We start from the raw sequence: 22,048 nt of genomic DNA, 5'->3' as shown, positions 1-22,048 counted from the left end.
CCACTAAAGGGTTAGCGGCTTGCTAGCGGTAGCCTGTTGCATTACAGTACATGAAAGTTCACTTACCACATAAACAGAGTAAGGAGAGATGACTGATAGGATGATGGCGAATGATTTGCAGATCCTGAGCACCACTGACAAACATCTAATCTTGTAAAATGTGTGGTAAGTACTGCCGAGTGCTGCTCCGTACGTGTGATCGCGAATCTCAAAAGTAAAACACAAGTTCATGAGAAATTTCAATGCGCCGCATATTAATAACGGTTCCCTGATGCCCGCAGTTTATATACAGTATAATTACCTAATGATATAATTGCGACAGAAGATATCGAAGTATATTTTTCCTCCTATCTCGTATCTATTCCCTTTAGGGGTTCCATTTTTTTAAATGGAAATGTCCTTATGAGCAGTTGGCTTATGCTAATTCATGGACTGTTATGTTAATAAGTGCCGTCATTCGGTTATGTTTATTATATTAATATGTTTCAGCACGTTACAATCATTATATGGCTTGAGTTAAGACAGCCTATCTTCTGAATTAGTTTATCATACCGATTGAAAGCGTGAATCCAGTCTCTCTCTGTTTATGGGTATTTGTGCGAGCATGCGGGGGAGGGGTGCAATTTTCGAATAATGCCCAGAGATTTTCGAATATTATTTTTGCTTGGAATGCCCATCCCTAATTACTATATGAATGTCCTGCCACTCTTTGAATTCCCACTCACATGTTCCAGCAGCATCTAGCAGTGGAGTGTCGATAGAAAGCTTGTGAAAGTTAATCAGCAGAGATAGATAGAAACCAACACCTGAATATGTGTTATGTGCAGTCTGAACACAAGATGAGTCATCGGCAGGCCAACAGTGTGCTCTATTCTCAGGGGTGTTACAACACCACCACACAATGAGCAGTGTAGGCTTTGCCTGAAACTACCCACATCACCCTCACAAGATGCATACAGTTTAGAGACAAATGTATATGCTTTTTTGTAGGCCAACCTGGAAGTTAGCATTATTCTGGTTCCTTCTACAACATTGGATTATTGTAGAAAATCAGCTCCGTGACCTGCAAAAGTTTCATTCATGCAGTTTTGTTCATCGTGATAATCTTTACAAATGAACACAACTTATAAATTTTGAAGCCTGATGAACTACACTACAGTCACATGACTTCAACATCACTACTATATTAAGCTTCTGGGAACTCTGAGTCTTTATTTTAAAAACATTTTCCCTGAAAGTTTGAGTTAGAACAGTTTGCAAGAGCATGATTTATAGGCACATTAAAAGGCTGTGAAAGCAGACTAGTGAGTAGATGAGTTTTCCTGTTCAAGTGACGACACTTAGCCAGGTTAGACGCTATATTGAATTAAACACTGATGAAAATGAGGTTGTGACGGATAGACTTACAGTCTTTACAATGACACACACTGTATAATGGTCCTAGATCATATAATTTTTGCCATCTCACAAATAAAAAAAAAAAAAAAACTTTTGTCTACTTAAAGTTTTTTTTATTTATTTATTTTTTCAGAAAGATATTTGGTCAGCTGAACAGTCAGTATTTTTTAAACAACATTACAATCCTCTGAATGCACTGTATTTCAGTCCGTCACAGCCACATATTCATTCCTGTGGATGTTAAAACTTAATTTTCTGTATTTTTCTGTTTCATTTCCTGTGGAAATATAATCATAATTTCATTAAAAATACACACTTAAAGAGAGAATGTTATGACAAGTGTAGTTAATGTTTCTGTAATTTTCTTGTGTTTTTCTTTTAAAGTAGAGGGTCTGCCTCAGGTCTACTATTTTGGGCCCTGTGGGAAATACAATGCCATGGTTCTGGAGCTGCTCGGCCCTAGTCTTGAGGATCTCTTTGACCTGTGTGACCGAACATTCTCCCTCAAGACCGTCCTGATGATCGCCATTCAGCTGGTGAGTGCACAGGCCCTCTGAGAAGCTGCTGTAGTTTAAGAGCAGTGTGGCACCTGGGTGAGAAGTGCGTGAATATGTTGGACTGATGCTTTGCAATGTAAACGTGTAATGTGAGTCCATGTGTTCAATTTCCCCAGATATCCCGCATGGAGTATGTGCATTCTAAAAACCTCATCTGTTAAATTCCGCATGATTCCCATCTCTATTGTCCAGCCAACTTCATGTTATTGTGTACATGATGTTACTATTTTATTTACTTTTTTTGCAGAGCAAAGTCGGAGGGATGACCTTGAGGCCTTGGGTCACATGTTCATGTATTTCCTCCGGGGTAGTCTCCCTTGGCAGGGACTAAAAGTATGTTGAACTAGCATGTTAAAGCCATTAAAACGGTTACTAATTTAGTTCTTGAAAATCAGACGTTGTTTTTGTGCTTTGCAGGCTGACACACTGAAGGAACGCTACCAGAAGATTGGGGACACAAAGCGAAACACTCCCATTGAGGTTCTCTGTGAGAACTTTCCTGGTGAGACCCCCATCATGTGCTGCATTTGTATCTTAAAGTCAACATAAAATCAGAACTGACCTCGTTTACTTTCTTAATACACATATCCTGGTTTTTGCAGGATTCAGAAGTGCACATTATTCCAAAGGAAATATAATGTTTCTTTGTAATAGGGTTGCGCAAGACTAGTCGACTAAACGATACTGCCGCTGCTTCAAATTACTATCATGTTAATGATACTTTTTAAAAAATAACACATTGCTTATATATATATCTTGAGTGGAAAACAAAATCATTTCATATTGCATCAGAGCTTGGTGTGTTTGTTTTCTCAGTGTAACTCGCGACAGGTTCAGGGAATTGTCCACTCAGAAGATGAGCATGTTGAGATAGTAATTTGATTTAGAAGAAAACAGAAAAGTTTGCTGCAGTCTGTGTGAAACTGGCATACAAAAATTAAGCTTGCTTATAAGCTTGTTATGAGGGAAAATACCGGTATCAAATTTTATATTGGTTTAAAGGGGAATAAAATTAAAAATGAAACCTACTTCAATAACTCGATAGACCAAATATTGTGAAAGATAAATAGTTGAAATAAGATAAATAAATATTTTTTTATGCAATAAACAAACAATCAAAAAAAAAAAGGAACTTACTTGACAGCAGGAGGTCCTATATCAATGTCCTAATGAACAGAATACCCTTAAACAATGTTTAGTTGCTGGTACATGCCAAACTTCTGTCAGGTGTATGTGGGCTTTATAATAGGCTTATATGTTTGTAGTTATTGGTCGCTGCCTATTGATTCAGCTGATTTTAATAAATACACTCAGCAGCCACTTTATTAGGTACATCTGTTCTGTCATTTCTGTCAGCTAAGGACAAAAATCTGAGGCTACAGTTTGCATGGGCTTACCAAAATTGGATAGAAGATTGAGAAAACGTTGCCTGGTCTGGTCTTGATTTCTGCTACAACATTCTGACCCAAGATAGGTTAGGGTCAGATTTTGGAAGAATGAATGCTCATTTACGCACAGACATGTTTGACAGCTGCACCAACACCATTTTAGATCAATTAACTGTAATACTGTATAAAATATCCATTCAAACTGAAAGCATAAATGTTGGCGGTTTAAGAGCAAAACAGTTTAATTCACTGCATTTCACTTGGCAGTGGTAAAACCGGCACCGCATGTACTTACTTGCCGGCAACCCGCCAAAATAAAAGCTTGCTGATTTTAGGTTTGAAAATGTTGAAAATTCATATAAAAAATAAAAAGTTAAAAATACAATTTAGCATTGTATTTTTAAGTGTGCTATAAAATAAGTGTATTTTTTATTTAATACTCATTTTTTTATTTTAAAATGTAGTATTATCACACTTTATTTGTTGTTTTATTTATTTTATTTTAAAAATAAACTAAAAGTGCAATAATACTATTATTATTTTATTTATATTTAATGGGTCACACTCTGATTTTAATAAATACACTCAGCAGCCACTTTATTAGGTACATCTGTTCTGTCATTTCTGTCAGCTAAGGACAAAAATCTGAGGCTACAGTTTGCATGGGCTTACCAAAATTGGATAGAAGATTGAGAAAACGTTGCCTGGTCTGGTCTTGATTTCTGCTACAACATTCTGACCCAAGATAGGTTAGGGTCAGATTTTGGAAGAATGAATGCTCATTTACGCACAGACATGTTTGACAGCTGCACCAACACCATTTTAGATCAATTAACTGTAATACTGTATAAAATATCCATTCAAACTGAAAGCATAAATGTTGGCGGTTTAAGAGCAAAACAGTTTAATTCACTGCATTTCACTTGGCAGTGGTAAAACCGGCACCGCATGTACTTACTTGCCGGCAACCCGCCAAAATAAAAGCTTGCTGATTTTAGGTTTGAAAATGTTGAAAATTCATATAAAAAATAAAAAGTTAAAAATACAATTTAGCATTGTATTTTTAAGTGTGCTATAAAATAAGTGTATTTTTTATTTAATACTCATTTTTTTATTTTAAAATGTAGTATTATCACACTTTATTTGTTGTTTTATTTCTTTTATTTTAAAAATAAACTAAAAGTGCAATAATACTATTATTATTTTATTTATATTTAATGGGTCACGCTATGTGCAGTGTGAGCACCAAACCAAATCTCCAGGTGCTCTCATGACAACCAGAATGAAAAAAGTGTGCACCCCTCAATATAACCTATTTTTCAACGGCATTCAGTATAGGATTTGACTGTTTGATTCATAGATTAAGTAGGCTATTACAAATAGATTGCATAAACAGACTGTTTTTTTTTTAGACTAGTCAACTAGTTATGTAGACTAGTCAACAACAATATAATCAGTTGAGGCACACAACCCTATTTTGTAATCCTTTTTAAATGCAATAACATATTAAGCTGCCATGTGGGTACCAGCATATCACATTGCAGAAGTAAAATGAGTTGTTGAAATGTTTTATGTTGACTTTAAGACAAGATTTCCCCTTGCTCTTATTTATTGATTATTGTCATTGTAACTTTATCCTCATTTGTGTTTTCAGAGGAGATGGCCACCTATCTATGCTATGTCCGGCGGTTGGATTTCTTTGAGAAGCCAGATTACGAATACTTGCGGACCTTGTTTACGGAGTTGTTTGAACGAAAAGGATATACCTTTGATTACTCGTACGACTGGGTTGGCAGACAGATTGTGAGTTAACATGTCATCTTTACTGCCTAGAGAATAAAGTGGCACAGTTTATCCATCTCTGCAAGACAGCCTAATGTTGCGGTCTATAGTTGCTCAGACACAGAGCTAGTTCACCTTGGAACTGATGCTCTCTGTGTTTTGGTTTGTCTTTCTCAGCCCACACCGGTGGGGTCGGTCCACGTGGACTCGGGGGCATCTGCCATCACGCGTGAGAGCCACGCACACAGAGACAGACCCTCCCAGCACCAGCCCTTAAGGAATCAGGTAATCTTCCGCTGCTCATTAAGGAAGCTTAAGATTGGTGAACCTTGTCTTTATTATGGGAAAGGAAAGAGAAAATGTCCCATGTTCATGTTTCTGTCCACACACCCATTTATTAAAGGTAGATAATATTTCCCCTGAACCAAATGGGTGAATCTCACAAAACAAGTCTGGGTCATATTTCACCTCAAGATCACAAGAAAGAAATAGAATTGTTGATGTAGAAGTCGGTAAGAATTTTTTATTTTTTTTAAGCATGGTCACATTAACTTTCAAGTTCAAAAATTACAGTAAACATTTTTGCATTGTTTTCAAAAGATTGCTATTTCAAATAGTATCAACAGGTTTTAACAAAAATATTAAGCAGCACAACTATTTTTAACTAATAATAAATCAGCATATTTCAGAAGAATAATGTGACGCTGAAAACTGGAATAAAGTGTGCTAAAAGAATCAGCTTTGCCACCACCTGCATAAATTGCATTTTAAAATATATTAAATTAGATAATTATTTTTAATTGTAATAATATTTCACAATACTATTATAATTTAAACGGTTATGAATGTGATTTAAATAAAAGTTTTTTCTTTTTTCTTTTTATTGTCATGCAAAGTTTTAGGACAGTAATGAGAATCACCGTTGAGAAAAGTGGAAATTATCGAAAAATTTGTTTGTTTATTTATACATGCATGCATGCTTTTTTTTTTTTTTACTGGTAATGAGAATTTGGGGGAGGGAAAGGTCCTTACTAGATCACAATACAAAAAAATTAGAAATTAGATTTTTTTAAAACGAGTTTTGATTTAATTTTGAAGTGAAATAATGGCCTAGACATGTTTTCATGACATCTGTTGAAGAATTCTAAACAGAGCTGGTAGAGGTGGAGTTGATTTTAGAGGTTTTTTTTGCACCACTACATGAAGCTTTAAACAAAATCATTAGACTCGCCCACTCAGCAACTGGCTGCTTCAGCATGCACTGCTTTAGCACATCATGGCTCAGCGTGCATGCTGGGAATAGAAGTTCCTAAAACTATATATTTCCAAGTATATATGTCACTGGAGACTATTTTTATATTGATTCATTTGCCAATTTGTGCTTTTTCTGGCTTTCTCTTACGTTTGCAAGAGCAAATCCGCTTTGCACATCTCACAAACTTGCCCTGTATCAAACTCATCTGCTGAACGAAAGTTTAATTTTGGTTCATAAAAGATTTTCACAAGTGTTTGAATTTGGGGTGCACCCAAATTAGTGCTTATAGTTCAAGGTTAAGAGATTTAAGTCAACAAAAAAAAAAAAATGTTTGTTTCATGAATAAAGGTGCTTTTGCAAAGACAGGGTGAGATAATGAAGTGATGACTACCTTAATTTTGGCTAATCTGTTCTTTAAAACATCTTGACATCATATGTCTAAGGTGATTCCATTGATTTGAATTCACGTGTATCCTTATGATTCTTGTGAGGGAAGAGGAGTGCAGATATCTTTAGAAATCCTTGGCTGAAAGACACAAGGGCCCTGCAAACTGCCTCATCATCATTTTGGTGGAGGTTCTGGTGTTTAGTGAGTCTGTTTAGAGGGCATCGCAACACTAATTGGGGCACATCAACACCTATTCAAATTTTCACCACAAAAGTCTTTAGATTTAAACAGTACTTTTCTATAGACTTGCTGATAAGAGATGGGGTACAACAGGTCTAAAGGTGCACTGGGGTCAAAGGCACATTTCATTTTATTCTCTTTTAATGCCAAATATGCAATATATGCATGTGGAAATTTGGCTGATCCTTGATGTGATCACGGACAGCAACCCAAATTTGATTCGGTGCTAATTTGATCTAATGTGTTATAGATTTATTCAATACAATTACCAAGTATATTTTAAGAAAAAGCTCTTGTTAATGATTTTCAGTTTTGTTAAAGATAATTAATTCAAAAGTTTTTCAGTAACTTAAAGGGTTAGTTCACCCAAAAATGAAAATCCTGTCATTTTCTCACCCCCATTTTGTTGCAAACCTGTATGACTTTCTTGCATCTATTAAACACAAGACGATTTTTTGAAAAATGCTTTTCTTTTTTTTTGTCCTTGCAGTGCATCAGTCCAAAAGAAGTTAAATAAAATGCGCCCATCCATAAAAAAAAGTGTCTCACACGGCGCCGGGGGGTGAACAAAAGGCCTCCTGTAGCGAATCGATGTGTTTTTGTAAGAAAAATATCCATATTCCAAACGTAATAGTCACTTTAATCTAGCTTGCACCAGCAGTTGTACACCGAAGCAGTTCTGGGAGCATGACGTATGAGGTCAGCGTTGCACATGCGCCGGTGAGTACATGCGCAAAGCTGACCTCATACGTCATTCCCCCGGAACTGCTTCCAGTTTACAACAGTGAGCGCAAGCTAGATTCAAGTGATTATTACGTTTTGAATATGGATATTTTTCTTACAAAAACGCATCGATTTGCTACAGGAGGCCTTTGTTCACCCCCCGGAGCCGTGTGAGACACTTTTTTTTTAATGGATTGGCGCTCTTTATTTAACTTCTTTTGGACTGAAGCAATGCAACACCCGCTGACTGCAATGATAGAGCTTGAAAGATCAAAGACAATTTTTAATATAACTCTGACTGGATTCGTCTGAAAGAAGAAAGTCATATACACCTAGGATGCCTCGGGGGTGAGTAAAACGCAGCCTAATTTTCATTTTTGGGTGAACTACCCCTTTAACAATATGAAAAAGTATGTTTTTTGAAGGGATAGTTCACTCAAATTTTGTCGTAATTTACTCACCCTAATGAGGTTCCAAACCTGTATGAATTAATTTCTTTTGTAGAACACAATATGTTTTAAAGAATGTGGGTAGTTGCTGGTAGCCATTGACTTCCATAGATTTTTTTCTTCATACTATGGAAGTCAGTGGCTAAAACAGAAGAATGAAACTCATACAGGTTTGTAACAACTTGAGGGTGAGTAAATCATGACAGAATTTTCACTTTTGGGTACCTTTAGGGTAAAAAAACTGCCCCTGCTGTTAGAACTAAAGGCACAGTAACTGATAAATAGCTGGCTGACTTTTCCATTTGTTGGCATGACATTGTTGGATTATTTTCAATGACATTTATGTGACATTAAGGTGCATTGTGCATAAAAGTCACCAATGCTCTGCTGATTCTATGGCTGAAGAGTTCAAACTGCCACTGGCTTTAATAACAACACAAAAACTGTTCGGGAGCTTCATGGAGTGCTTTGCCAAGCGTCATGGAGTGGTGTAAACCATGCTGCCACTGGATTCTGGAGCAGTGGAAACATGTTCTGTGGAGTGATTAATCACATTTCTCTGTTTGGCAGTCTGATGGTTTTGTAGATGCCAGGAGAACGTAACCTGCCAGACTGCATTATGCCAACTGGAAAGTTTGGTGGAGATGGGATAGTGGTATGGGGCTGATTTTCAGGGGTTGGGCTGGGACTCTTACTTTTAGTGAAGGGAAATCTTTACGCTTCAGTATACAAAGACATTTTGGACAATGCTTTTCTATTTTAGCATGACTGTGCCCCAGTGCATAACGCAAGGTCCATAAAGACGTGGAAGAACCTGAGTGGCTCTCACAGTGCCCTCACCTTAACCCCATCGGACATCTTTGGGATGAAGTGGAACAGAGATTGCGAGCCAGATTTCTCGTCCAACATTAGTGCCTGACCTCACAAATACTCTACTGGATGAATGGGCAAAAATTCCCACTGAAATACTCTAAAATGTTGTGAAAGGGCTTTCCAGAAGAGCGGAAGCTATTATTACAAAGGGGACCCAATTCCATAGTGATGTCTATGTATTTAGAATTCAATGTCATTAAGGTCCCTGTCGATGTAATAATGGTCAGGTGTCCTGGGTAGGGTTGCACCAGCCTTTCGTAAGTTCTTACTTAAATTAGAACGTTAAGTCCACACTAGAGGCTTAGTAACTACTAGCTAGTTTGTAACTAAATCTATACATTATTTGGTTGCACCAGCTGTTCGTAAGGCAGGACGTAATAAGTAGTTCGTAAACTCTCTGTAAAGTAATGCGTAGTCGCATAATATGACGTTTACCCTAAATCATCCAATAGAAACCTTCAAATATGCGAGCAGAACTTGTTTAAATGCTATGAATTTTAATTTATCCTTCATTCTAACTTATTTTGCCTCACGTATACTAACGGTAAAAATATAAACAAGTTTCCATTAAAAACTATATATTAGTAACATTAGCCTACATGTAAGCTATTTTTATATGTAAATAACATTCAGAAACTGTAATTGAAATAAGGATCAATAAATACTGAAAGAAAAAAAAAACATAAGAAATGCCATTTATTTATTTAATCTGACATGCGCAACACGGGCCGAAGCGCACAGAGGCGCACTGTAGATGGGGTGTTGAAGACGCGCTAAAAAAGAAACAAAGTATGTTTATTCACATTGTTCTCTCTCTTAATATGTACGTGAGTGTAAATGTCAGCAGCATCATATATGCCTAAAGGATTGAAGGTTGGGTAAAAGAACAGCATATTGATGCAGTTCACTCAGTCTGCTATTTTATTCCAACCGTTACTCCTGACCAGACGCTTCCATAATATTTAGTTTATATGTAGTTACACCTCAACTAAGTGTAATGGTGCAACGAAAATATATTTAGTAGTGCGTAAGTTGTAACTTAGTGCCCATTTACGTCAAAATTAGGCTAAGTTGTAACTTACGTACAGCTGGTGCAACCGGCCCCTGATACTTTTGTCCATATAGTGTGTATTTTCTCTGAAGTCATACACTGTGTGAGTAGTGAAAAACACATTTTCCTGAAGATGTGCCTTTAACCCCATTGCACCTTATGTTTTTGGTCGTGTGTCTAGAACCAGCGTTCCAGATATAAAACTGTTCACAATATATATTGATTTTTTAAATTTAAATATTTGTTTCCTAATATCATCATAATTTAGGAAACAGTAGATTAGGACTCTTAACTTCTAAAAAAAAATATCTCTGCTTAAAATGAATGGATCAATAAACACATCTTTTAAGTTACTTCAATCCTGCCACTAAATGCAAAAGTAATTAAGTTAATTATATTTTCCGCTATATTTTCACACTACCAAACTATCGTGTCCACCACAAAACACTTTCACATTCACACTAGTGATTAACCGGGGGGTTGTCCTGAAGCTGTATACTGCACACTGCAGTTTCAGAAATTGAATTTGGATTTTTTTGTATGTTCTTGTGTTTCTTGTCTGACTCAGAATGTGTTGAGCTTTCTGTTAATTCCATCTTGTCCACTTATAAATGGCAGAATATGAGCCATCAGGTTGAATTTTATGCGAAACATAGCTATAGATAGTATTTTAGTTCTCTTAAAGGGACAGTTCACCAAAATGAAAATTACACCATGATTTACTCACCCTCAAGCCATCCTAGAGTGTTCATATCGATATCGGAATTATATTGTATCGACCGAAATTAAGAAATATATCGTGATATAAATTTTGGCCATATCGTCCAGCCCTATTTTGAAGCCCAAATAAGTGCACCCATCCATTATAAAAAGTACTCCACATGGCTCCGGGGGGTTAATAAAGGCCTTCTGAAGCAAATTGTTGTGTTTGTGTAAGAAAAATAAAAACTCTATAAACTTTGTAATCTCTAGCTTCCGCTAACTGTTGTACTTGTGTACACGAGAGAGTGGTGTTCTAGAGGAAGACATAGGACGTAGCGTAAGCTCCGGTGAGAATATGCTAGTGTTGTGAGAACCAACCAAAGGAAAACCAATGATGGTTTTTGGTTTTGCTGATATTTTTCTTTACAAATCCTAATTTTGTACTTATAATTTGTGACCAGTGTTTTGTTTTGCTCTCTCCTCCTCGCTTCCCTTCATCATGTCTCACCGGAGCTTATGCTACATCTATGTCCTACGTCATCCACTGGAACGCCACTTTCTCGTTAACGTGTCTACGACAGTTAGAGGAAGCTAGAGATTATGGTTCATAACATTTTAAATATCTATATTTTTCTTACACAAACGCATCGCATCACTTCAGAAGACCTTTATTAACCCTCCAGAGCCGTGACATATGTACATTTTATGATGGATGGATGCACTTTTTTGGGCTTCAAAATCTTGACCACCATTCACTCCCATTATAAAGCTTGGAAGAGCCAGAACATTTTTTATTGTAACTGCGATTATATTTATCTGAAAGAATAAAGCCATATACACCTAGGATGGCTTGAGGGTGAGTAAATCATGGGGTAATTTTTATTTTTGGTTGAACTAGCCCTTTAATTATTGAAATTATGCTGTCAGATATTTCAGTCGGAACTCAGTGTTGGATGCCTGATTTGCTACATGTAGTGTCCACTTGGCATTCAACAGCTTTCAGAAAGTTTTCTCTTGAGTTTCCTCTGTTTTAATGTCTCCTTGTGTTTATTTTGTGGTGTTTGCTTGGTTTGATTGGACGACTGGTCCACAGTCACTAATGCCGTTTCCTGGCTTTGACTGGCTCTTTTTGTTTCTTGTTGATTTCCATTCCTGCATTGTGCTGCATGCCACCTGGCCTCACTCCGCCCGCTCTCGCTCACTCACCACACCTCCCCCCTCCTGTGCCTCTTCCCGCACCTCCTCCATCCGCACAGACGGCCATCTCCGACCGCAGAGGAGCTTGGGAGGTGCAGCCCAACCGCCAGACAAACTCCTCCTACCTGACCTCGCACCTGACAGCGGACAGGCACGGAGGCTCAGTGCAGGTACTGCTTCACCCCTCGCTCGACTCCTCCTCCTGTGTGCACTCATGTCTGCGGCCATCTGCAGCAGCGCACCCCACCTGCTCTAGAACACTTCCTCTATGGGTTCCCCTGTTTGGCAATTCTTGTTCTTATTTATAAAATGTAGAAATGCTGTGTTTCATTCAAAGTGTGAAAGTGTTTGAATGTGGGATATTCCAACCTTAATATTTCCGAATTCTAACCGTATAGCATTCCATTGTCCAAGTTGGAAGAACGCTGTCAAGTGGCATTCTATTGGAATTTTCCAAGTAGGAGGTTGGAAATGTGACATTTTCATATTCTATCACTTTTCTGAGTGTGAGGGTGTAAATTCCAACTTTCTGAATTGAATGAAACGCGGCATATGTCACGCAGAGGCTGAGATTATTTGTAACCCCTGTTGTGGTAATTTGGTACAGCTGACATTAGGGCCTAGTATCGCCATCTCTCGCACTCTACAGTACACAAAGCACAGTTCAGTGCATGTATTTGATTGAGATGGCGCCAAACATGCAGATTCACCACCATGCGCTGCTTGCTTCACTTTTATCCAGTAGGTGCCTCCAGTAGGCGACTGAGAAATGCTGCTGACAGTCCTAGAGCTTATTTAGATGGCTTCTTTATTGAACTGAGGGAAATTCTGTAATATGTAAAGATATATTAGATGACAAAATAATAAACCAAATGGTATTACATTAAGTGTGACTTAAGAGTGAAAATACTTTTTGGGGCTACTGTATGAAAGTGTTATGTAGTGAAGAGTAGTGAAAGTGTTTTTTTTTTCTCTCGATTCTGTACATTAGTTGATCTGGTGAGACTCGGACAACTAAAATAATAGAACATTGGCTTTTTAAATAATAGCATGAATTAGGGCTGCACGATAAATCGAAATGGAATCGAGATTGCGATTCGACAGCAGGTGCGATTGTCATGCGTATCTTTCAGTGAAGCACGGTTCTGTGGTCAGCAGTAAATCCCCATCCAAAGGCCTGTGTAGTAAATTCTGCTCCATCTGAAAGCACGTGATGATGATTTCCTGCTGATTACAGAACCGGCATTACTATCAAAATGCGCATGACAATCGCATTCGATTAATCGTGCAGCCCTAGCATGAATATCAATATGGCTACATTTTATATTATTATTTTTTGGATTGACTGGTGGTAGCAAAGTATTTTTTTTTTTAAAGTTTTTTTCAAAGTATTTTTAAATATTCTAGGTTAAAGAAATTTGAATAATTTACATACAATGAGAAAACACACAGCAATACAAGAATTAGCCCTATAGATTTAAGATGTGTTCTGTGAAAATCATTTATCATTTCATAAGCTTGAAATTGAAATTATTTTCAGTTGGTTATAAAGTTAAGGTTGCATTTAACCAGGAATATTTTGACCTTTCATAAGCAAGTATGGTAGTAAATGATTTTCCTCAGTTACTGCCTTTCAGTAGTTACTTGCACAGAAAAACGTATTAAAGTTCTCTAAAGAGCTTCTCTTGAACTCTCTTATTAAAATAAAATTTTTACGCTGAGGCCACCCAATAATTTGATTTTATTTGAATTAATTCTTTTCTGCCACAGGTGGTGAGCTCAACTAATGGTGAACTGAATGCAGACGACCCGCTGGCGGCCCACTCAAACGCACCAATCACAGCACAGGCAGAAGTGGAAGTGGTGGATGAGGCCAAGTATGTGCACATGGCTTCTCACAGGTTTCTGTTGTCTATGCCTTGTGTATTAACTGACACAAGCTGTCCTTTAGCACTCTGGGTCTTTAAATGATTTCACCCCTGCCCTCTCTGATCCATTCCCATCTGCTCCCCTGTAGTGCTCTGTGTACCCAAAATGTTTAATGGAACATTATATTGGATAAAATTATCCATTTCTTATTTGCACTTTTTTTTTTTTTTTTTTAAATAGGCACTTTTTTAGTTTTGAATGAAATAGGAATGCTACCATTCAAAAGTTTGGAATAATTTTGATAATTTTTTAAAATGTTTTTGTAAGGTGTCTATTACACTCACCAAGGCTGCATTTATTTAATAAAAAATACAGTAAAAACAATAATATTGTGAAATATTATTACTGTTCTCAAATTATTTTTGTTTTTAATTTTATTTATTTATTTTCTGTTGCAAATCTAAATTTTCAGCAGCCATTACTCCAGTCTTCAGCTTTGCCATCACTGGAAATACATAAAATACATTTTAATATATATTCAAGTAGAAAACCGTTCTTGTAATATTTAATGTTAATATTTATTAATATTTTTTATTCTGTATTTCTGATCAAATAAATACAGCCTCGGTGTGAATAAGAGACTTATTTCAAAAACATAAAATATCTTTATAATTCCAAACTTTTGACTGGTAGTTTATATTTTTAAAGACAGTATTTTGAAAGACAACTGTTACACTCTGTAGTTTTCTATTCTTCTAAAGCACCCAATGTGCATTTGAGTTTGTCATATAAAACGTCCTGTCTGATATAATTTTAAACACTTATTCTTGTAGTTCTTTGATATCTTAAAAAGCCCTCTGTCTTTGATTTATTGATGCACAGACTTGAAAGTGGCACAGACAGCAGCTGCCTTTATCAGTTAACAGGATTGCACAAACACACAAGGTCGCCATGGTTATTACACAGTATTAATGCTCACCAGAGGTCTTTCTTCTAATCTCTCTGATCTTTCTTCTTTGCATTTCCTTGTTTCTTGAATGTAGCAACCTGTTGATTGCTTTAGCATTGTTACATATCCTTATTTAAAGATTCAGCCTGTAATGATAGAACACTTCCACTTGAGCTATAGTAGCAGCTTCTACTTTACATAACATTACATTAAAAGGAAAGTCCATCCAAAAACGAGAATCGTCATCAGGGCTTCACACTATTCGTGTTTGGCATCTGTTTTATGCCCCATGCTTAGCTCATGACTGTGTCTTCCAACTAGATGCCAAGTCATGGATTGTTTTGCTTTGCATAGATGTAGAGGAGCAAATGAGTCGGTATGGTTTTTTTATACTCTTTATTTTATTTATTTTTGTTTATTTAATGCTTTTTTTAATTAGTTACATCCTACAGTAAATGTCTTTCATGAGCATAGGTACAAACATTCTTATTCCATTTTCTAAGAAAGAACACAAGCATTAAAATAATTTTACTGAGATTAAAAAAATGGCATTGTCACTTTTCCGGTGAGATGCATTCAGTTAGTTATATATATATATATATATATTTTTTTTAATCTTTAAACCACAAATATGGTGTTCAAAAACATGTCTCTAAACCCTGTGAGCTTTAAAATATTACATGTTATTGGAGTTGAATAACCAAGAATGTAAGAACACTTTTACTATCTACTATCTAATTTTTTTTATATCTCATGTACATATGCTATCATTACTGAGTGACACAGTTAAATTATAAATGTGTTATAAACATAGCTGATATATATCAAACATATAATTCTGATTGAAGGAGCTGCATTTTAAGCTGTAAAACTGTCAAAACCTGTTGAATGCTGCATTAAAGGCTATTTTAAATTAAATTATGAAGTGTTTTGCATCATCGTGGTGCTATAAAACATTTTTAATTGTCAAAAGTCTTGTGCTAAAAATCAAAGCAAATTAGATTTTTATATATTTAAATGTAACCTGTTTTTCGTTGTTGTTGGATTTCTCCCTATTACATGAGGTTGCTTTTTGACAACTTTTGAAGAACCTACTACCTAATGAAATTTGTGATTTTTTTTTTATACCATGGTTGATGGAATTTACTTGGCTTAATTTGTACAAAACAATCATACCAAATGTTTTATAGTGGCAGAGACCCATTGGTCAAGCTGAAGCATGTTTATGTTATATTATATTCACTAGTAGAGCGGTGGGCTGGTGAGCTGAGGACAACACTACACTTCTCCAAACCCTTTCTGTTCCTTTTCTTCTCTACCCCTTTTTCTCCCATTCTTTTTTTCTGTTGGCCATCTGTTTTAGAATTTTACAAACAGGGATAAATAAAATATTTATTATGATATTACTTAATACAAGGTGACCATGAATTGAGCAGATGTTTTAGATCTACACTATCCACTGAGTCTGTCTCTCTCTCTCTTTCTGTCTGTGTCTTCCTGTTGGTCTTTTGTCGCCGACATTAGGTTTGTCTCATCGTCTCACCTCTGTGTAATAATCTCTGTCTTTTCTCACTCTTCTGTAGCTGCGTGAAAATGCTCAACCTGTGGTGAGTCCCTCTCTCCAGTCCACATCAAACCCAAGGGGAGTGGACCAGCCTAGACTGTGGCCATATAGATCACGCTTACACCCAGATCTACTTACATAGTTGTAGGCTAATGTAGCTGTTCATGGTCTGTGAGTTTGAAACAGAGGTCTGTTTGCTCAAAGTCTGATTTGAGAGACTGAAATGCCCTAAAGTTTAAAATTAAAGTTGAATAAAATAAAGTTGATTGGAGGTACACTGAGAAGTCTTTAATAGCCCAACTTTAGCTTATTTACAGAAACCGAACGGAATGAGGATGTAGAGGTTAAATGAACATACACAGTTCCTTACAGAAGTATGCAGACTCAACTAAGTCTCAGATTTTATACCACAACATTAGTAACTTTATTTGATATAAATTGGTTGTCATAATCAGAATTAATTCTGTTTCATTTTTTGCAATTTCACAGCCATGAAGTTGTTTAGTAATAGCATGTTGCTTCACAATTTTAAATTTATTTCAATATATATATTTTAATATGGTCAATAATATTGTTAGAAGGTCATAATCTCCCAGGCAAACCAAGTATTGCTAGGTCTTACACTGTTTTTTAATAAACCCCTAACCCTATGTATTAAATTTAGGAACTAATTTCTCGCTGTTTGGCCATTATTAAAGGGTTAGTTCACCCAAAAATGAAAATTCTGTCATTAATTCCTTCCAGACCTGTAAGACCTCCATTCATCTTCTAAACACAAATTAAGATATTTTTGATGCATCCCGTGAGCTCTCTGATCCTCTGTAGACAATAATGTAGACAGTAATGTAATTAACACGATCAAGGTCCAGAAACGTAGCAAGGAGATCGGTAAAATAATCCATGTGACATTAGGGGTTCAACCGCAATTTTACGAAGCTACGAGAATACTTTTTGTGTGCAAAAGAAAAAAAAAAAGACTTCATTCAACAATTCGTCTCTTCCACGTCACCCGGCGCCATTTTGGAGAGTATCCACTGAAAGTAAACAGCGTATGCTATTCTGTGTCAGCTGTGTCACGCAGATGCACCGTTTACGTAGTTTACGCTTTGATCAGAACGAAAACAGCGTATCTGCGTGACGCAGCTGACACAGAACAGCATACGCTGTTTACTTTTAGTAGATACTCTCCAAAATGGCGCCAGGGTGACGCGGAAGAGACGAATTGTTGAATAAAGTCGTTTTTTTTTTTTCTTTTGCGCACAAAGTATTCTCGTAGCTTTGTAAAATTACGGTTGAACCCCTGATGTCACATGGATTATTTTACCAATCTCCTTGCTATGTTTCTAGACCTTGATCGGGTAAGGATCCTTGCTGTCTATGGGAGGGTCAGAGAGCTCTCGGAATGCATCAAAAATATCTTAATTTATGTTCCGAAGATGAACAAAGGACTTGCGGGTTTGGAACAACATGAGGGTGAGTAATTAATGACAGAATTTTTTGGGTGAGCTATCCCTTTAATTGTTCATGACGTGATTTAAAAAAAAAAAAGTGTTTCTAACTAAAAATAGTACAGAGAATGTAATTTCAGTGTAGTATTTAGTAAAAAGGCAGACTTGGTTAAGGAACTGCATGTTTTTGCAGGACACTGCATATTCAGTATGACTTTTCATTAACAACCGCAGTGAACCTAAACGATACAGCTAGTGATTGCCTGTTACTCACCGTCGGATTTACTGGCTGTTTAGCAGTATCCATTAGAAACATGTTTAGTGAAGTCTATCACTTTTCAATGTGTCAGTCTGGAGCTGTTCTCTTCCACTGCATGTGCCTTGTTTTCCCTGACCCATTCTGTCGTGTTGTTGCTGTTTAACATTCTGTTGTTGATGCTTTTGATGAAACTTAAATGTCTTTAAGTTTCCTTTTTATTAACTTTGACCAGTTATTGTCTTTTTATATGTAGCATTTAGGTTGATACGAATATACTAATGCATTATAGAAAGTGCTGACAATATGAAGCGTAACCCACATACCTGCTTTATTTAAGATTTACAAAGGCAACTACATAGTGACAGCGCATGTGTAGCTAGAGGGCAGATGCTTCATTATTAGGTTGGAATAACAAGCTAATTGCCTGCCATCTCTAACCTTAACCTGTGTTTGTCCTCAGGTGCTGCTGTTTCTTCAAGAGGAAGAGGAAGAAGAACACTCAACGGCACAAATGAACCTCCGGCCTCTCCGCACAGTCCGTTCCTTTGGTTGTTTTTAGAGCGTTCAAATAAAGAAATTTTACAAGACGACAACAGCGAGCCCTCCAATTGAGTTGGGGACCGATGTACGAGGCATGCACACGTTGTCTCTGTGGGGATTGTCTTTGTTTCGTTTCGTTTGTTTTCTTCCACATCTTAATTTAGGCAGCGACGGGCCTCATCCTCAGACTGTCTCTAGGATCTTCACGCAAACCTAAGGATCTCAAAGCACTGGAACAGCACTGCACTTCCTTTGCTGTTTTGCTTTTTTCGTTCCCCTCATCCTCGGCGGTGGACGTGCTGTGGAGGAAGTCTCTGAATGTGCCCTCTCGTCCTCTTCCTCCATGACAGGCACAGTTCTAGCCCTTTGTGTGACATAGAGGGAGGGAGAGAGACAAAGTCGCCCATGCTGGAGCTCGAACCGCAGACCTTTTCCTCCCCCGAGCACCTCCCTGCCCACTTCCACTCCACACGAGACGAGACGGTAGCTTTTTGATTTCACTTAACCCTTTTGAAATGTTTGTTTGTGTATTTGTTGGCTGATTGTTGGTTCTCATGCTGCCAGGAAGTGGTCGAAGCCTTAGAATATGACTAGCAGATTTCTTCGTCGTATCTTATTGGAGTGATTTAACGTACATGGGCAAAGCGCAAAACAGATAACTGTCGTAATGACGCTAGCTGGCCTTTACACGTGAACTTTGTGAAAGTGTGACATAAGCAGCTGTTTCCAGTGGTAACGATGAGCGGCGCTCGTCATGCGCGTCTCCGTTCCACTGACTAGTATTTAAGCTGCTTGTTCTAAAGCACTCCTCCCACTTCAACCCACCAGCCAGTCATGCTGCTTTCTCCTCTTACGATATCGTACTGCTTTGACGTACAGCTGGCTGCTTTTCTATTGGCTGAGGTGGCCAGTAAGACTTTCCTTCTGCGTTTTTGTATCTTTCGGTCCATATAGTCACTTATTATTCCCACGACCAGTTCCTAATAGATGTTGTTTTTTATGCCTGAAAACTGCTAATTCTTCAGGATGAGAATAACGTTTCATGTGCCAGAGTGGCTTGGAAAACACCTCAACTTGGTCATATTAAACGAAAGATGCCGCAAATAATGTTATAATGGCCATTCGGCAGGCGTTTCCTTGTTTTAGTAGTTGTCGTGAGCTGGAACCTGGGAGGACGCAGACTGACGGTAGTGATTGCCACTGCGAAACATCTCGATTTAATGCCTTAACATTACTCGGCAGATACCACCTGCAATAGGACATTATGAAACTCCTCCCATGCCTTCATACTGACCTGATACGTGTCTCATTCCCTTTAGGAACCTCGCTCGACAGGGTTCGAATCAACAAAATCGAACACAAATCGGATTATGTGGCCGAAAACACAGGAAGACCCATTGAAACGGCCTGTTCGTAAACTATATATAGTGGCCATAAGCGTATTCTGAGATGGGGCAGCCCTTGACCTCTTGCATGGATGAGGCGGTCCTTTCCTGAGCGCAATCCTTAAGGCAGGAATTACGTAAAATGGGGTTATATGCGAAACGATTACTGTAGTTCTGTTGTCGTCGTTTTTTGTCGCTCATCTCAAGTCGTGATGTTGCCTTGCTCATTTTTTGGTTTCACCGTTCACTTATTCACAGCATTAAATCCATGTTTTTATTTTGTGATCTTTCTAATGTATAGCAAATGTGAATTAATGTAAGAAATTATATTAACTATTATTTTATTTTATTTTGATCACCGTACAAAAGTTGAGAGAGAAGCCATAGGAGTGTGTGACTGCACTAAAATTTTCTTAGGCCCTCGTTTACGTCAGCCTGTGCGCGTTGCTGTATGCTACTGACCTCTGAACTCGTCTTTCATAAGTAACGGAGGTAAACGAGGCTGTTTGAAGAATCTGTCATGCCCATTATGTATTTTGGAAATCCCTCCTGAGGGCCTACAGATGGCATGCTTTGAATGTTCCTACAGAAGCAGTGGATAAATGAGCGTGTTGGACCAAATCGATATGGCAAATGGGCACAGATTCTTTATTAGCATGTTTCCACCTCTTAACTCATCAGTTGAGTAATCCAGCCATCTGTTTCCACTCGTTTATATATGTAAATAGTAACTTGGTGAGCTCTCACTGACCCATTCCTTTTTGGATTCACCTTGTGGAACCATTTCCACCGTGTAGGAACGAAAGTTGTGTTCAAATCTCCGGTTGGCGGTTATAGAGAGGAGTCAACCAACCGTTTTCGCAAATGCGCAAAAAACGTTCCATGTATTTCTGATGTGACGGTTATTTAATAGATATTCCTTATGCTTGTCCACTGTGATGCAAGTCACTTTGGGTCTAAATTATTCTGTGAAAAGTACTTGAATAATAATACTCTTGAAAAATTGTCTCGCACGTGCGTCGAGGCTGCATTTTATTTAATGTTCTTCTCTTAACGATATGTATTACGTGCCTCGCTAGAGTTGGAAGACGATTTAGTATTTCTGGATGTGCACTGCTTGCTGTCGCCAGGTGCGTCTGGCTCTAAGAAGAATGATTTTGCAGGATTTAACCCCTTAATTCTTGTTGACGCTCTTCCCAAGTCAAAGTGGGAGGCCTTGGCTTGTTACGGAGCCGTCTGGAATTGTTTTTCGGATATAAGTGGAATGTGAAATCGTTTAGTTTTGGATTAACGGATGAGGAAGCTAGTCCTACATGCAGATGTAAGATGTACTTTGGGATTATGAGCGGACGGTGATTAAGGCGCCAATAGCTGGATAAAAATGACTCGTCCATGTAAAACACTACACTGAAATCACACTCTTAATATGCTATTTGAAGTAGTTTGATGAGGGATGGCACAGACGTTATTCCTTATTACTGGAATTTTGGATAATGCGATCATAATGACTTGCTGGCTCTCTTGTCAACTGCAAGGTGATGACTATTTCAAACCATTTTAATCTTTAATTTTCCCTTTTTTTAAGATTGTACCATATGTTTTTGTACCTTTTTTGTAGGTTTTGTTTTAATAAAGATGGTGTTATGGCCTTCTAAGTCCATTTGACGTTTAAACACACAATAATTCCACAAAAGCAATTGATTCCCCAAAAGTCAGGCCGTTCAGGAAGCATTCTGGGTCCTTTGGAGAGGTTTTTGTGTACCATTCCATTTCCTTTGAATTGCCTTTGCTTTTGTATCACGGTTCTGGTCACTTTACTGAGCTGCAGATTTACATACAGAGCGGTAAATAGAGTTATTCTCCTAAAGTTGAAGTTAGTGACATTAATGCAGATTTTATGTGCATGGCTCTTGAGTCCCGAAAGCAATGGAAACTACTTGTAAATGGGGCACTGAAGAACATTGTGGGCATGAAGTTGATACACTGTTATTCTGTGGCTGCGTAATGCCTTAAACATGCTACTGCAAGTCT

At 37.5% G+C, this 22,048-nt stretch overlaps 2 protein-coding genes across 2 annotated transcripts in view; both read left to right on the top strand.

Annotated features, from left to right (window-relative positions):
• The window catches only part of LOC107679703 (casein kinase I-like), a 53,401-nt gene extending 51,285 nt beyond the window's left edge, over positions 1 to 2,116 (top strand). Inside the window, exons 7-8 of the mRNA XM_016475332.1 lie at positions 1,783 to 1,934; positions 2,072 to 2,116. Coding sequence (XP_016330818.1) covers positions 1,783 to 1,934; positions 2,072 to 2,116 — 197 coding nt within the window. The remainder of the gene's footprint in view (positions 1 to 1,782; positions 1,935 to 2,071) is intronic.
• A 90-nt stretch (positions 2,117 to 2,206) lies between these two features.
• Positions 2,207 to 22,042, top strand: LOC107679715 (casein kinase I-like). The gene is made up of 8 exons (XM_016475351.1): positions 2,207 to 2,288; positions 2,373 to 2,457; positions 4,998 to 5,146; positions 5,303 to 5,410; positions 12,063 to 12,173; positions 13,774 to 13,880; positions 16,405 to 16,428; positions 18,553 to 22,042. The coding sequence occupies exons 1-8, from the start codon at positions 2,241 to 2,243 to the stop codon at positions 18,605 to 18,607; spliced, it is 687 nt and encodes a 228-aa protein (XP_016330837.1). The 5' UTR covers positions 2,207 to 2,240; the 3' UTR covers positions 18,608 to 22,042.
• Positions 22,043 to 22,048: the final 6 nt, after the last annotated feature.

The sequence above is a fragment of the Sinocyclocheilus anshuiensis genome, unplaced genomic scaffold (genome assembly GCF_001515605.1).
Source record: "Sinocyclocheilus anshuiensis isolate Anshui unplaced genomic scaffold, SAMN03320099.WGS_v1.1 scaffold224, whole genome shotgun sequence".
NCBI lineage: Eukaryota > Metazoa > Chordata > Actinopteri > Cypriniformes > Cyprinidae > Sinocyclocheilus > Sinocyclocheilus anshuiensis.
This window is presented reverse-complemented; position numbering and strand designations above follow the sequence as displayed.

Coding starts and splice junctions, on each gene's coding strand:
- LOC107679715 (XM_016475351.1), top strand. CDS start 2,241: ATGTTCATGTATTTCCTCCGGGGTAGTCTCCCTTGGCAGGGACTAAAA. Junction 5,411..12,062: donor ACCAGCCCTTAAGGAATCAG/GTAATCTTCCGC, acceptor CCATCCGCACAG/ACGGCCATCTCCGACCGCAG. Junction 16,429..18,552: donor GTGAAAATGCTCAACCTGTG/GTGAGTCCCTCT, acceptor GTTTGTCCTCAG/GTGCTGCTGTTTCTTCAAGA.